General features: G+C 36.3%; 2 protein-coding genes and 2 pseudogenes across 3 annotated transcripts; 2 read left to right on the top strand and 2 right to left on the bottom strand.

The window, feature by feature from the left end:
* Positions 1 to 687: 687 nt before the first annotated feature.
* LOC129311671 (protein RER1A-like) lies at positions 688 to 2,675 on the top strand. Its single transcript, XM_054954066.1, has 3 exons — positions 688 to 1,213; positions 1,856 to 2,036; positions 2,155 to 2,675. The coding sequence occupies exons 1-3, from the start codon at positions 843 to 845 to the stop codon at positions 2,209 to 2,211; spliced, it is 609 nt and encodes a 202-aa protein (XP_054810041.1). The 5' UTR covers positions 688 to 842; the 3' UTR covers positions 2,212 to 2,675.
* Positions 2,676 to 2,823: 148 nt separating this feature from the next.
* Positions 2,824 to 4,860, bottom strand: LOC129311670 (UPF0481 protein At3g47200-like; annotated as a pseudogene).
* Positions 4,861 to 7,610: 2,750 nt separating this feature from the next.
* Positions 7,611 to 10,410, bottom strand: LOC129311468 (cysteine proteinase mucunain-like; annotated as a pseudogene).
* Positions 10,411 to 12,471: 2,061 nt separating this feature from the next.
* On the top strand, positions 12,472 to 14,855 carry LOC129310566 (uncharacterized). 2 transcript variants are annotated; one of them, XM_054952451.1, is made up of 4 exons: positions 12,517 to 12,661; positions 12,789 to 13,091; positions 13,202 to 13,308; positions 13,831 to 14,855. In XM_054952451.1, exons 2-4 carry the CDS (start codon positions 12,954 to 12,956, stop codon positions 14,555 to 14,557), a joined length of 972 nt encoding a protein of 323 aa, XP_054808426.1. In that variant the 5' UTR covers positions 12,517 to 12,661; positions 12,789 to 12,953; the 3' UTR covers positions 14,558 to 14,855. The 2 variants fall into 2 exon arrangements, with proteins under 2 accessions (XP_054808425.1, XP_054808426.1); XM_054952450.1 differs by having other exon boundaries at positions 12,472 to 13,091.
* The last annotated feature ends 266 nt before the right edge of the window (positions 14,856 to 15,121 follow it).

The raw sequence follows: 15,121 nt of genomic DNA, 5'->3' as shown, positions 1-15,121 counted from the left end.
TTTTTATTCAATCAGATCAAGGCATGTAGATTTTAATATGTTAATAATGAGAATTTATTATGGAATAAATAATTTATAAAAATATACATGTCTTGATTCAATTGAAAAATCTTAATTATCAATATAAAATAAATATATAAATTTTGTTTTAAATATTAACATAAGCTCTCCTCTTAATAAGAATTTAAATTTTTAATTTTAATTCACCAAATCTTGAGAAATTAACTTTTATTGCCAGATCCAAACATATTAGTCTTTGAATTTGAATGTTGGTGTTACAACTTATGACTTACCCCAGTTTATGGCCAAAGGAATCCTACAGATGAAATATTGAAGGACAAGAAACCTTTTTTATTTTTGGATAACTCATTTGTTTCATTAAAACTTTGCCTCGATTACATCTGGATCCGACCTGTGTCGTACACCTGACATGGTGGGAATTCTCCCAGCAAAAATTTTGTACATACCCAAGCTCAAACTTAAAATCTTACTTAAATAAAATCGAGTAGTTTACTATTCAGACCAACTCTCGTTGGTAGGGCAAGAAACTTTTATGTTGCAAGACTTTGCGGCCGAAGGAAGCCCACAGTTCAATTTTGAATGAGATGGATACAAATCGGCCCAAGATATCTGGAGAATCAAAGTCGATATATTCATTTATATTAAAAAAACAAACCGCGACGATAAACCATGTGCGATTCGTGACCTGGGAACAGAGGGATCCCGTGCGACATCAGATGTGACTCCGCGATAGTTTCATTTGACGCAGAGACGAAAGGGAGAAGGTGGAGAAAAATAAAGAAGCGCCTACCATTTTAAAAACTGCTACTACCAGGCCTCTAATGGATGCGGGAGCAGCCGGCGTCGGCGATGCCGTCGACGATCTTCCTACGATGGCTGCCGTATCGCGGTGGAAATTCGCCGTGTCCCGGCAGTATCAGCATCTGCTCGACAAGGCGACTCCGCACGTCCTCCACCGTTGGATCGCCTGCTTAGTCGTTGTCTTCGTCTACGTTGTCCGCGTCTACATCATCCAGGGGTTCTACATCGTCTCCTATGGTCTAGGCATTTACATCCTCAACCTTCTCATCGGATTTCTTTCCCCACAGGTTGACCCCGAGATCCAGGAAATCTCTGATGGTCCATCCCTTCCAACGAGGGGGTCCGATGAATTCCGTCCTTTCGTTCGTCGGCTCCCGGAGTTTAAGTTCTGGTAAGTTTTAGTTTTTTCCCTCCAAATTAACCTTGTGGTTTTATGTTTGCTGTTTGACATTTATGATTGGCCGTATTAGGTTTTCTGTATGTTCACTGGGGATGATTCTAAGCCAGATTCTGTCTTGACGTACTTATGGAACTTTGTTGGGTTCTTGTACTAGTGTACAGAACCATTTGCCGTATACAAATTCAAGATTAGGGTTTTGTACCAATACAATTCATGGGCCGAGTTTGTGTATCAGCTTCACTTGGAAGTGTGAGCGTAATGGTTAAAAAATGAAAATTTAGAGTTGAGGCTTTTGAGGACTGGGACATGGCTGCTATTAATTTATTTGTGATGAGTTCCTGACGCGATATTTGGTGCGGAGAATCAATTAGGGAAATCAGGTCATTGCGTGGGTGGGTCAATTTGCTTCATCTTTAAAGCCTGACTGTGCTATCTTTTTTCCATATCACCAAACATGGGAATCAGCTTAACCGAGTTTAGTCATGTCTTTGTGGGAAATTTTATTTGTTGATTACTAATGTGCTAATTATGGTGTAACTTAATGTTGGGTATGTGAAAGGGCCTGTAGAAAATTTTATTTGTTTGTTACTAATGTTGCTTGTACTGAAACTGCTTAATTTTCTTTTGTGGCAGGTACTCGATCACGAAGGCATTTTGCATTGCGTTTGTGATGACCTTTTTTAGTGTTTTTGATGTACCTGTGTTTTGGCCAATTCTTCTCTTCTACTGGGTAGTCCTATTCTCCCTTACCATGAGGAGACAGATATCTCACATGATCAAATACAGATATGTGCCGTTCACATTTGGGAAACAGGTAAAATCATTCTTGTTTTTAAATGTCACATGTGGTGTCAGTTCATTTTGAAGTACTGAGCAGTATTCAGGGTCATACATGTTACTGATTAAGATTTTGTGTGTTATTTTTAATTTAGCGCTATGATGGAAAGAGAACAACGGCAGAGAGCTCAACCCTTTCTCCTAGGGACTGAATCCTTCAGGTTGATCGAACTTTATTTGCTTCATTTAAGTCGCAGGTCCACAAGTTGCTTGATTGCATATGCAGTATTCTTTGAACAGCTGGAGCAATCTGAGTTTATTATGCCTGATGAAGATTACCTCGAGGACAAGTTTGGGCATCCTCGATATGCATCGTTCAGTCGAGCACTGGTGTCATTTGGGAAGTCCTAACGACCTAGTGAAAGATTTAGTTTTGGGGAAGGGAGGGGGTTGCTGAGGGCTCCTTCTAGTTTTCTTTTAATATTTCGTTTTTCTAATTTCTTATTTCAATATAGGTGGCAATTGCCATCATCTTATTGCTGAATTCTTATTTAAAATGACATGAAATTTTATTGAGTCTGTGTAGAAGGCATCCCTGCCATAATTTGCAATGAGTTTATAAGTATACTGATCAATCTATTGTAGTGAAAGTAATTTTAACCAATCTTTTTCGATAGCTGAACTGTTGTGATTGCTTTTCCGAGAATTTATTTTTTCTTGATATTGGTTTTATTTTTACATCTACCAAGTATCCATATGGAGCTAACATAAGGATACGATCCTACTGTCAAGACTTCAGATCATCTTAGCTAAATCGAACCACCTTTAGAATCACTGAAAAAGAATTACCTGCGAAAACCCTATATACAAAACTGGAAAATAAAATAAAAGGAAAAAGTGTACTTGATCCCCATATAATGTTTTACAGTGGAAATGATCAAATAAACAATTCAACAACGTCATTCCAACGTCCCCGTATCCACGCAAGGATTACACGCTCAATTTCTTGGTTGTTTAACTTGATGAAAGAGAATGGCAAGCCCAGATGATGCATTGATGGACGCAATTGAAGAGATGACCCTGGGAAGGACGTAGCCGCCAGATCTGTAATAGCCATATATAATGTAGTATGTTTGTGCAAAAGTCATGAGCAACAAAACCACAGCAGCAACCAAAGAAATAATGGCCCAAGGACTACTGAAGTAATCATGTTTTAAGCTTGCACGTCAAGTATTGCATCTGTGATCGTAATACCGATTCACAGCCTCCGATAACGGCGAAAGGAAACTATTATTGAGGTCAAATACAACCTCTTGACACAACGATTGAAGAGATCAGCAACTTCAGCAACACTTCCAAGCCAATGCTCTATAATTCCACAGTAATGAAGATACCCCACATCCGCTGGAGAGTTAATCAGATTGTCCATGAAGATCACATACGAGGTGATATCATTACTGCAATCTAGATGACACTGTTCAAATGCAATGAGGTTTGGGAACAGAGACTTCGTACCATCATGAATCAATAACCTCGGCATCCTCAGAATCCCATTCTTAAATTTTATATCCCAGAATCTATCAGTCTTCCTTTTCTTGAACTTGATTCCAGCCTCTCTAAGCTCTGTCACAAATGCATCAACTGTTGGCGTCGTTTGTCAGCAACTCTATGAGCATGTGACCATCGTTTGATCCATACTCTGGGAAGTGATCACTGAGGTCCTGTACGCAATAGACTTCTCCGAAAACACATCGAGACAGTGAGACCATCTCGATCACCCAAAGGGTCAAATGGGGCAGTACCTCGAAGAGATGATTCCAATTTGCTTATGTCACTTTTCGTTGAAGGCTTGTCTGTTGGCATTAATGGGTCGAAGAATCTCAGCGCTAAATTCGCAACAAGCCCCGTGAAATTTGGGTTACCCAATTGAATCCCCAGAGGAAGATCTAGCACGAGCAGCGGAAGCTGATTCTCCAACATTATCATGTTTCTCTGAATCGAATGCATCGACCCACGTATCGCGAAAATGGGGTCATTTCTAGAATATCCTAGCGTCTTAAAACACTCTGTAGCTCCCCTGAACAGCTCGAGCACAAAGCAACCATCAAGAATCAACATTTCCACGAACTCTTTGCTGCTTAAACTGATGGGTCCTTCATAAAAGGACCTTGCTCTTTCTTCGATCTCTTTCATGGAGTCGTCTTTTGCCATGGTGATACGGACCCAGTGACACGATTTGGGGCACAAAAGCCTTGTCATCTCCACCACTATCTCAGAGGGAATGGGGAATTCGGTGGATTGAGATTTTAGCCCACGAGCTTGCTGCGTCATCTTGACGAGCCTGATCGAGTCTTTCCTTCATGGAGAGATTACCCATTCAGAATCTGGTGACTTTTCTTCTAGCGAATTTTCACCGTGTTCTTCGTTGGTGGTAGTCTGCAATGAATCTGGAGGTATCTGTTCTGGCAACTCAATGGATCGGCTACCCGAAATCGGAGAAGATGGGTTTCCGGGTCGTAAAGTTTCTTTGAGCTTGAGGGTGATAAGATACCAGCTTAAGAGCTCTTTGTTGAACACGGCCACCATCTCTGTCAGTGGCTCGAAGGAAGAGTTTGATTCAGATGATAAAAATGAAGAAGGAAGCTAATATTATGATGCAAAAAGAGTTTCTATGTGTAATGATCTAAACAAATTTTGCAGCATATATTCATATTTAATAAATGAAGTGAACAACCTTCTGCCTCTATCATGGAATATAAACAATCTTCTCATAAATTTTGGGGATTATGATCACACTTCCTTTCTCTCTAAGCACATCACACTTGCGTACATACAATTCTATATGCATCCGATTTACCCTATTATTTGGCAAGTGGTAACAAAAATGAAAGGTTCTAGTACTTTTTCTTCGTTGACTTGTGATAGGAAATTTAGGTATATCCGGTAATGAATTCACTTATCATTTTATTTGAAGGGTTCGCTCCTGGAAAATTCTAAAATTAATTTTATAGGTTCAAAGAACAAAAATTTTAAAATAATCTTATATTATAAAATTCATAAATTCTTTTTAATTTTTGTCCATACTTTCTTCTCATTCATGTTCATTATTGTCCAAAATACTCTTTGCTATTAAAATTTAGGTAAATGAATAAATTACTTCTTTAAATTTCAAATCCAGTAACACATAAAATCATGAATTTATTTATTATATAAATTACTTTCTTAATTTTTAAAAATTGTGCAATTTGACACCCACTATTAAAAAGAAGAAGTTAATTTTGAATATTAATTGACAAAAAATGACAATTTTAAAAATTATAAAAAATGACCCAAATTTTTTTTGGTTCTTTTTCTGTAATTTTTGAAATTTTTTTAGTATTTTCTAATCAATTAATAGTCAAAATTAATTTTTATTAACAGTAGAGGTAAAATTACAATATTTTCAAAAGATAAAAAAATAATTTACACAATAAACAAGTTTCAAGATCCATAATGGTATTAGACCAAAAAATTTAAGATTAATTTACTCATTTACCTTAAAATCTTCATCCTTTTGTCTATTAAAATGTTTTTAAGACCTAACTTTTTTAGCAAACATATAGTATATGATGTATGGTATAATTTGGTCTAAGTTTTGGAAACTGGAAGCATAAGCAATATAAGTTTTTCATAATCAACATTAATACGTCCATGTTAATAAAAAAATTTACGACAATTACACTATCATCAGCATAAAATATTTAATTTATAACTCATTTTTTAAATTTAAATTTAAATACATGAAAAAATAAAACGGTCAGCCGAAAAAGAAAATAATCCTGCACGTGCTAGGTCCCATTTATTAATCGGGGAAGGTGCGTGGATGAAGTGACGTGGGGCACGGACGAGGTGGAAGAAACGTGAAAGAAATTGGTAACATTTAGAATTATGCAATAATTGCAGCATGTCCTCTTCGTTTATGACTAAAATAACTCAAAACGCAATGATTAAATATATACAGTTTCTGATTACCCGGTCTGCACGCTTGCTAGAATGTGTGAGAAGAGGATAGGAAATGTTACTGCTTTATAGATTGTGAATGTTAGATCTTCAATCTCTAAAAAGATGTTGCTGGGGGAAAAAACTCTAAAAAGATGTGAATATTTTATTTGCCGACAGGAAGGGTCCCCAAGTTCAACACTTTACAGTTATAAAGAAATTTCAACTTTTCAAATTATTGTATGCTTATTCTATTTATAAAACATATTTTAAAAATTTATTTAATTTTATTTATAAATTATGGTATAATTTTTTTAAATAATATTTAGAAATATTTTTAAAAATATCTTTTATAAAAGAAAAAAAAGTATGATATCACTTTTATGATTTATTTTATAATAATATATTTAAAATTTTACTCCCTTCATTTCTATATATACAGTTTTAAAAAATTAGTTAATTATAATAATTATGTCTAAAAATAAAAAATTATATTAAAATATCTCATGTTAATTAATATAAACATGCATTAATTATTTTTCATTAATGTAAATTATGAGTTGTAATTTAAAAAATATATAATAAATATTTATTGAAATAGGTAATTTTAAAATAAGTAAAAAGTGATAGTTTTTTCTATAAATAACATTGGAAGAAGTATATTTTTTTAATTTTTTATTTTTATATTAATAATGATGAGATTAATAAAAATAATTTATAAAAAAAATTGAAGGAATACCACCGTGATAGGTCCTATTTGGAATTTTGCTATTTTATTTGTTCTGTTTTTCCGAGTCTCTACTTGCCATGTTATTAAAGAAAAATATGTTACTGTCTCCGATTCTATATGTGAGGGTTTTTTTTTTTAACTTAATTCATAGAGATTACGAAAAATAAATAAATTCGTTGCTCGCAACTTATCTGTCAATAATTTGAATCTTAAATTGAAACATTTGGAAAAATGACACATTATATAAGGTTACTCTGGAAAAAAGATTTAATGTTTAAGAGTTTATAAAAAGAAAAAACAATTAATAATTAAGTAGTCAAGTAATACCTATAAAAACGTGATAGATATTCCTTCCATCCCATCATATCGATCAAGAAATAAAACTCATCCGATCAGACTGACATGAGTTAAAATATGGAAATATCTATCATTCATGCCAATGTTGACCAAACCATTGTTGCTAATTAGCAAAAGTGTATGTATAAAATAAAATCTTATCCTTTCCTGAAATAAATAAATAAACCTTGTCCTCTTGGCCCAAAAATAAACACAAAGCCTTGTGCATGAAGTCTTTTTAGGCCACCGGTCAATGAAATATCAATCTCAACTAACATAATCCCAATGGCAGACCGTATCCTCTTTAATTTGCTCTTTTACTCAACAGCATGACGGGAAACAGTAGACTTTAAAGTAATTATGTAAGATCACCAGAATGGTGCTGCTTATCTAGAAGCCAATAATTATCCAATATTTGAGTTGAACTTTCGAAATGCTTAATAGATAAACAATTAGGAAAATAGCACTTCGATACTTGCCTAGTTCTCTTGGAATCAAACATGTACCCAGTGTTATTGATTTAGGAGAAGCAAAATGGTAAATCAAACTTGTCACCTTGAAGAACAATTGAGGTGCAGAAGTCTTGGGCAGTCAATGGATAAACATTCAAAATAAGTAACACGCAGTGGCAACCACAGCAACGGACTTCCAGGTTCAGTTTTTGTGCGCATGAATTATATACATTAATCACAATATCAATAAGCACAACTAAATTTATCTTTAGTTAACTCAAGACTATCCCTGACCCTGACATTCTGAGAATAAGGGAACATAAACATCACTTTCTCGCACCTTTTAGTGCTCATTCCTCTTTCATGTCCAAAAGGGATTCTGAAGCAGAATGTGTGTTAAGCACTGCTAATTTTCATTTCATTACGTCCGTAAGTTGTAATAGGATTTGCAGAGATAAGGCTGTTCTTAACAGGGTACAAGGCCTCCATTGCGATTCCACATTTGCCAGTAAAGGTGCTTCGGACATTACGTTCTATCTTGATATAACCAGCTTCACCCCAGCTAGTGCCCCATGAGTTCCTCACCAGCCAATAATCCAGACCATTTTCAGTACCATATCCCACAGCAACCACAGCATGGTTTATGTTTGCCCCGCATTCGCCAGTAAACACCCCCTGAACATGATAAAACAAGTATATAATTATCCCACTCATATCTTAGACTTCTTGTACAACAGTTCAACTAGAGAATTCATTGATAACATCATATTGAAAGATTGGCTAGGATTAGATGCTCCTATCTTATGTGTCATGGTCATACTCAAATAAGACAAGAAGGAATACAAAATAACTCAGAGGGTGAGGGAAAGAGAATGATCACAAAATACTGATATCAAATAATAGCAGTTACAAGATTAGAAAACAGAGCATGCATAAACATTCAATGGAAAAGTAGAACGAGAAGAGAAATAAAGAAATACTGTGTCCAGAGAGGGAAGAGAATAATCAGAGGGAAAAGGGAAGAAATACATCAGAGAGAAAGAGACTCATCAAAATCATCGACACCCTACTCATTCCACCCTCTTATCGTATATAGCATTGGGTTCATATTTAGCATTTCTCTCCTTTCTGTTATTTCTAACAGCATCACACAAAGCAGCAGAGGCACTTCCACTCTTCTTTAATGATCCCAAACCACGTGTCCTTCTTGGTTCCCACAAATATTTGGATGACTCGTGACAATTAGATACTCCTATCTTATGTACCAAGCAATAGGTAAAATCAGACAGAGCAAATAAGGTTAGCCATTTCAGGTGAGAGAGAAACCCTTACATTTCACCAATTATCTGAAGACAAACCACTTAGGGCATTGCTAAACTAATGATAAAGATTGATTTTCTGCCATCTCAGAGCTCGCCTCAATGGTATAGAAACCATTTCTCTCAATTTGTTCGTATCTCCATACAGTGTAAAGTATCCTATTTATACTAACGCGATAGGGAGGGGATTAAAGTTGAATTTAATAAAAGGGATTAATGCTTATTATTAAGCTAAACGTTTATGGAAAACGGGAGTGAGTGGACTGGCTGCGTTAATGGAGTTGGACGGCGTAAACGGCGGTGCTGCAATGCTGTGGCTGGCGTTATTCCGTTTCACTCAAATTCTCAGTCTATTTTAACACTGTAGACATTAGAAGGTATACAGTAATACAACTGAGCTTACCGACTGATAGAGCTGAAAATCCCTGCCAGTGGCTTCAATGGCAACGCTAACAGGCTGATGAGCCACCGCTTTCTTTAACGCATCCTCATTAAACGGTGGAACACGCTCGTAACCGTCAATTTTCACCGCTGTGGCATTCTTCTGCAGCAGAACAACAAAACAAGCACCATCATATTGATTAGAGAACGAACCAAATTGACTATAATGCTCGCGACTTGCTCAATTCAACATTCGAATGCGGACCTTGATTGGATCGCATTTGCCATCGACGCCAAGGTATGGGTAGTCATCTTCTGTGTCAATGCCGCCATTTTTGACGATGAAACCGAAGGCGTAGTCCATAAAACCCCCGTGGCAACCATTGTTGTGGGATGTATCGCAGTCCACAAGCTCTTGTTCTGACAAAGAGACGAGCTCGCCTGTGACTATCTTGTTTATAGCTTCCACTGTGGCCACTGTAGAGAACGCCCAACAGCTTCCTGCGTCCAGTCAGGGAAAGGTCAAACCGTCCAGGCTCTATTGGGCCTCCTTAGCGCAATAACACCCGCTTAAGTAGAAACAATATTTTGAACACATGGGAAAAAGGAGAAAGGGGAAAACTGACCACAAGATCCCTGATCTTTGATTGGATTAAGGGCAGCTTGCAACCTCCAATCCACATGCAACGGCAACTTATCACCGTCGTTCAAAGCATAACGACAAGACGCCCTCTTGGCCTTGACGACCCTGCCTTTCGAGTCAATGCCCAGGTACATGGCTGCATACTCATCGTTGGTCAAATCAGCAAAACCATTCAACCCAAGCTTGTAGGTGCGATTTTGAGCGTTATGCTCGTCAATGTATTTAGGTTATCCTTGAAAATCTCGAACCTCTTAACTCTCTCTCCCAATCCATTACTGTATAAAGTCTTTCTGTGTTTCAGTAGCCACTCTTCGTACATGCTCATTACTTCCTCGTCGCTTCTCGTGGACGCGTCCGCGGCCAAAGATGAAGTGAATAGAAGGAATAAGAAGGTGAGTATTGGCATCGCAGGAGCCATGGTTGGTGATGGAACGTAGAAGAAGAGTATTAGTGGAAGCTTGAAGAGAAAGGGTCTGAGAAGTGAGAAGCGAAGGCTTTGGAGCTAAAGAGAGGTTGGTGCTGAAGAAAAGCTGATCAGGAGAAGGGTGAGAGTTGATATAGAAATGAACCTGAACTAACTCCCACAACATGTGGACTTACCGGTGTGTTTCAAACTTTGGAAGCTGGAACAAACATGGAGCTGCTAGCCAATAGGATATCGCCACGTGTAGAACGTGGCAGGGTGCGCACAGGTTTCTTCGAGGCCAGGTATCTGTCGCGTTAAACTGTTAATTAATTAGCAAATGAGGACTGACTTACAGAGCCTAACAAAGGAGAACTTGTACGCTTTTAAGTTCTTTTTTTTTTTTATTCAATACAGAAATATCATTTTCCCCCAAATTCCACACTCACTCTTACCAACAACCCAAAGCCCACCAACCAACCCCTCAAATCTCATATTCTGCACTTGTTACTAAATGTATATGTAAATTAGCGTATGGGTGTAATATTTTTCACCTGTTTATCAAAAATCTGTTTTTCACCTTGTGATAGTTTTGGAATGGCTCCGACAGCTCTTTTTGATATCCTTTAGCTTTATACTACAATTACAAACACTATGCTTTCCTGGCATCTTTATTTCAGTTTACTTAGCCGACAAGGCATCAAAATAATTCCTAAGATCAGGTTTTCTTTGAACGATGAATGACCAGGAATTTTTTAAAACAACAACAAACTAGACGAGCAGGTCATGTGACCTAAATAGTTGTACATTGCATATCTTTAGCAGGAGACTTGAATTTAATAAGTGTGTGACTCAATTATAGTTATTAAATTTTATCAATACTTTAAAATTATTAAGATATATATATATATATATATATTACAAATTCAATGCAATCATCATAATGAAAATATTTGTTACTTACAATGTCCCTTCTAAAATTTAGAAAAGTGTTTGGTTTTTACACATTTAACATTTAAAGTGAACTTTTAAACTTTTAAAATGTTAAAAGTTACTTGAGTAATGTTTTAAAAAGCAAAATAATTTTAAAAAAGTAAATTGAACTGAATTTAAAATATAAATTTTGAAATTCTACTTTTTTATGGATTTCAAATGGGAGTGGAATAATTATGAGAAGAATAATTGTGTACCTAATTTTTTGAATGACCAGTATACCCTTCACTGTATTTCATATTTGTCTAATTTAAAATAATTTGTTTTAATATTTAATTAATTCTTATAATTTTTATTTTTTATTGGCAGATAAATATTATTTAGTGGATGTTGGCTATCCAACACTACATCAATATTTAAATCCTATAGATCTCATAGGTATCACTTCTCAAATTTCATGTATGCATTTGAATTTACAAAATAATAATGAGGTTTTCAATTAATTCTCATTCAAGTTTAAGAACCACAATTGAAACGACTTTTAAAATTTGAAAAATATATTCGCAATCTTATGACACATGCCTAGCTATTCGAGAAGAAAATCTATATTTGACTCTGACTTTAGACATTTTGAGAATGAAAATAATTGTTAACACTTGTGATGATAATGATAAACATGCATTTTCATCATCAATTTCAAGTGCAATTTTAAATGTGGCCTCTAATAACAAGATGAATAAGGATCGTGATTCTATTAGAGATTATATTATATATTATAGGTCAAATTGTTAATCAGGTAACTATTCAATATTAATGAATGTTAAACTATTTATTACGTAATTTTTTTCAATATTAAACTATATATTTTTTATTCTTATTATTTAACATCTTAAATTTTATCTTATTTTAATTTTTTTCACATTTTTAAACATTCTAATGTATTATATTTATAAAATAAAAATTATAAATTATCATAAATTAATGTTCTTTTTTATCATTATATATTCAAAATACATTTCAAAAATATAAATTATTATTAATTTAAATAATTTTTAATTTGCTGAATTGATTTTTTTAAAAATATATCTAAATATAAATTTTATAATAACAATTAATTTTTTTTAAATGAATTTTTAATAAACTAACTTTTAATAAATTGAAAATTAAAGATATACTAAATTTGATATTTTTTTAATATTATATAATAAATTTTTTTTACAGTTATTCAATTAAATTGTTATCATCCCACCACCAGGTTTGCCGTTTATTTAACCCAGTCTTTTTACACAGGAAAGGATTTTCAAAAACCCACTTTATCGGAAACATCGCGTCATCGTCGGCTCCTGTTGAAGACCTTGGAAGGAAACTCCTACGATACTCGCCATTGGCGGCGATGGGTTGCTTGGTGAAGCCCATCGTACGCCCATGAATTTCAAACGCCTCACTGTTTCCCTATTCTCTCTTCACCGTCATCATCGTCTCAATAGGTATTTTTCAGCGGCAACCCGTCCTCTAATGGCTTTTCCTCTTGCCAAAACCCCCACCCAGATCCCAACCGATTCTCCCTATTCTCAACCCGTCGAAGAACCTGACAACCTTATTTGCTCTGATCAGAATCAAGACGAAACTCGACAGGAGCAAGAATGTTCACTTTTTGCGCCAGATACGGGGCCGTCTTGCTTGGATTCTCCGGCGAGGTCTTTGACAGGGGTTTCTAGAGTCGAATTTTCCTGGGCTTATTGGACTAAGTTGGGTCGACCCAAATACTTAGTCGCCCCGATGGTTGATAATTCGGAACTACCCTTTCGAATGCTTTGCCGCAAATATGGTGCCCAGGCTGCATATACTCCTATGTTGCACTCTCGCATTTTTACTGAGACCGAAAAGTACAGGAAAGAAGAGTTCACCACTTGCAAGGTAATTTGAAATGCATCTGACTGTTTACGTTAAGTTAAAGGAGTTGCTTGATGTTCCGTCTAGCTGCGTGATTTATTTGCAATTTTTCCCTTAATGTGGGAACACTGCAGGAGGATCGACCTTTGTTTGTCCAATTTTGTGCGAATGATCCTGATACATTGCTGGAAGCCGCCAGAAGGGTTGAACCGTATTGTGACTATGTTGATATCAATCTAGGGTAATTGATCTTTTGCGTACTATTTACTCAATAATCTATTTTTTGATTGTATTTCCCTGCCAGTGCCCAGCCAGAGCACATATGGTTCCACAATGAGCTGTTTTTAAGTGAATAACTTGATAGGACCTTAGCACGGGAAATGTGATATGTGAATAAAGGAGTCTGCTAAAAATGAGAATTAGGCCTAGGCATGCTTGAAATCTAATGCTTGGTAGTTTGACTCCTTTCAATTCGCTATCCAAAAGATGTGTTAGGCTTATATAACACTGATCCAAAGAATTAGCCCTTTCAAAGGTTTGGCATGAATAAAATCAACCGTTATTAAGTGCAGTATTTGGTTGCACTCTCCCATTTTCAGTCGCAAAAAGTTAATGATATCTGAAATATTAATGAGAGAACACGGAGAAGCGCCTAACCAGGTGCCTCAGATTGAGATAATACACTTTGTATTTAATGAAGCCCATCTGGTGTGTGCTCCGACACTCCTAATCAAAATTTTGGTGGAATTATGTGGTTCTGTAGGTGTCCTCAGCGCATTGCTAGGCGAGGAAACTATGGCGCCTTCCTAATGGATAACCTTCCTCTTGTAAAATCTCTAGTGGAAAAATTGGCTCTCAACCTCCAAGTGCCTGTTTCATGCAAAATTAGAATCTTTCCAAACTTGGAGGATACATTAAACTATGCTAGGATGCTAGAAGAGGCTGGCTGTTCGCTCTTAGCTGTCCATGGCAGAACAAGGGATGAAAAAGATGGGAAAAAGTTCCGAGCTGACTGGAAAGCCATCAAGGCTGTGAAGAATGCTGTGAAAATTCCAGTCCTTGCCAATGGGAACATAAGGCACATGGACGACGTTTGTGACTGCTTGGAAGAGACAGGAGTTGAAGGGGTGATGTCGGCTGAGACTCTGCTTGAAAATCCAGCCCTTTTTGCAGGATTTCGAACTCCTGAATGGGCGACGGGGAGTGGAGTAGCCAATGTAGATGGAAAATTGGACCAGGCAGATTTGCTAGTAGAGTATCTAAAGCTTTGTGAAGAGTACCCCGTACCATGGAGAATGATCCGTTCCCATGTTCATAAATTGTTGGGAGACTGGTTCAGCCTTCAGCCTCACATAAGAGAGGATCTTAACAAGCAGTCTAGACTGAGTTTTGAATTTCTTTATGAAATCGTCGATAGGCTTAGGGAGACAGGTACAAGAATTCCACTTTATCTCAAAGATACGGAAACGGGTTTAGCAGCAAACGGTTAGTCATACTGATACGGCCGCAGGCCAACGATTGGAGTTCAAAGTTAAATTAGAACCTCATAGTTTTTACTCGTTATGCCGGGCATAACCAGGAGGATTATTCTTTCTCTTGGGATGCAGTTTTGTTGCTTTTACAATTCACGTTGGTTCAAATCAGGGAGTTTCCTCCGTGTTGTATTGACTCCATTCTTAAGTTATTTGACAGTGTTGTACGCCCAATAGTGTCAAGACCCTGGTTTTTGCACTGTGCTGACGTATGTGATTGGCCAAGTCTGAATTGGTTAAGAATTCTTTCTCTTCCTTTAGACGATTCACTGTTGAATGGTGGTTGTTGGTTATGGTTCTGGATTTGGCGAGTGTGGTAAGCTTAGCAATTAGGGTATAATAAAAACAGAGGCGAATAGTTTCTGGCCGGATCTGTGCTCTGTTATCTTGTATATCATACTTGAAAAGACATCTCTCAACTGTATCAAAGAAGACGCCTGCCATTGGTAAAACAGTACATGGGTTCTGACATTAATCTATCAACATTGAGATTTGCACAAAAGTAGAAGATTCTCTTTTGAT

Source organism: Prosopis cineraria, unplaced genomic scaffold (genome assembly GCF_029017545.1).
Source record: "Prosopis cineraria cultivar Desert tree isolate PC_DT_omini unplaced genomic scaffold, ASM2901754v1 PC5, whole genome shotgun sequence".
NCBI lineage: Eukaryota > Viridiplantae > Streptophyta > Magnoliopsida > Fabales > Fabaceae > Prosopis > Prosopis cineraria.
Note: the sequence above shows the minus strand (reverse complement) of the source record. Positions and strands in the feature narration are given on the sequence as shown.

What these genes read in the sequence shown, in the direction of transcription:
- LOC129311671 (XM_054954066.1), top strand. Translation starts at nt 843, where the DNA reads ATGGATGCGGGAGCAGCCGGCGTCGGCGATGCCGTCGACGATCTTCCT. An exon ending in CTCCCGGAGTTTAAGTTCTG is followed by an intron (nt 1,214 to 1,855) that starts GTAAGTTTTAGT and finishes CTTTTGTGGCAG; the next exon opens with GTACTCGATCACGAAGGCAT. An exon ending in CGTTCACATTTGGGAAACAG is followed by an intron (nt 2,037 to 2,154) that starts GTAAAATCATTC and finishes TTTTTAATTTAG; the next exon opens with CGCTATGATGGAAAGAGAAC.
- LOC129310566 (XM_054952450.1), top strand. Translation starts at nt 12,600, where the DNA reads ATGAATTTCAAACGCCTCACTGTTTCCCTATTCTCTCTTCACCGTCAT. An exon ending in AAGAGTTCACCACTTGCAAG is followed by an intron (nt 13,092 to 13,201) that starts GTAATTTGAAAT and finishes GGAACACTGCAG; the next exon opens with GAGGATCGACCTTTGTTTGT. An exon ending in TATGTTGATATCAATCTAGG is followed by an intron (nt 13,309 to 13,830) that starts GTAATTGATCTT and finishes GTGGTTCTGTAG; the next exon opens with GTGTCCTCAGCGCATTGCTA.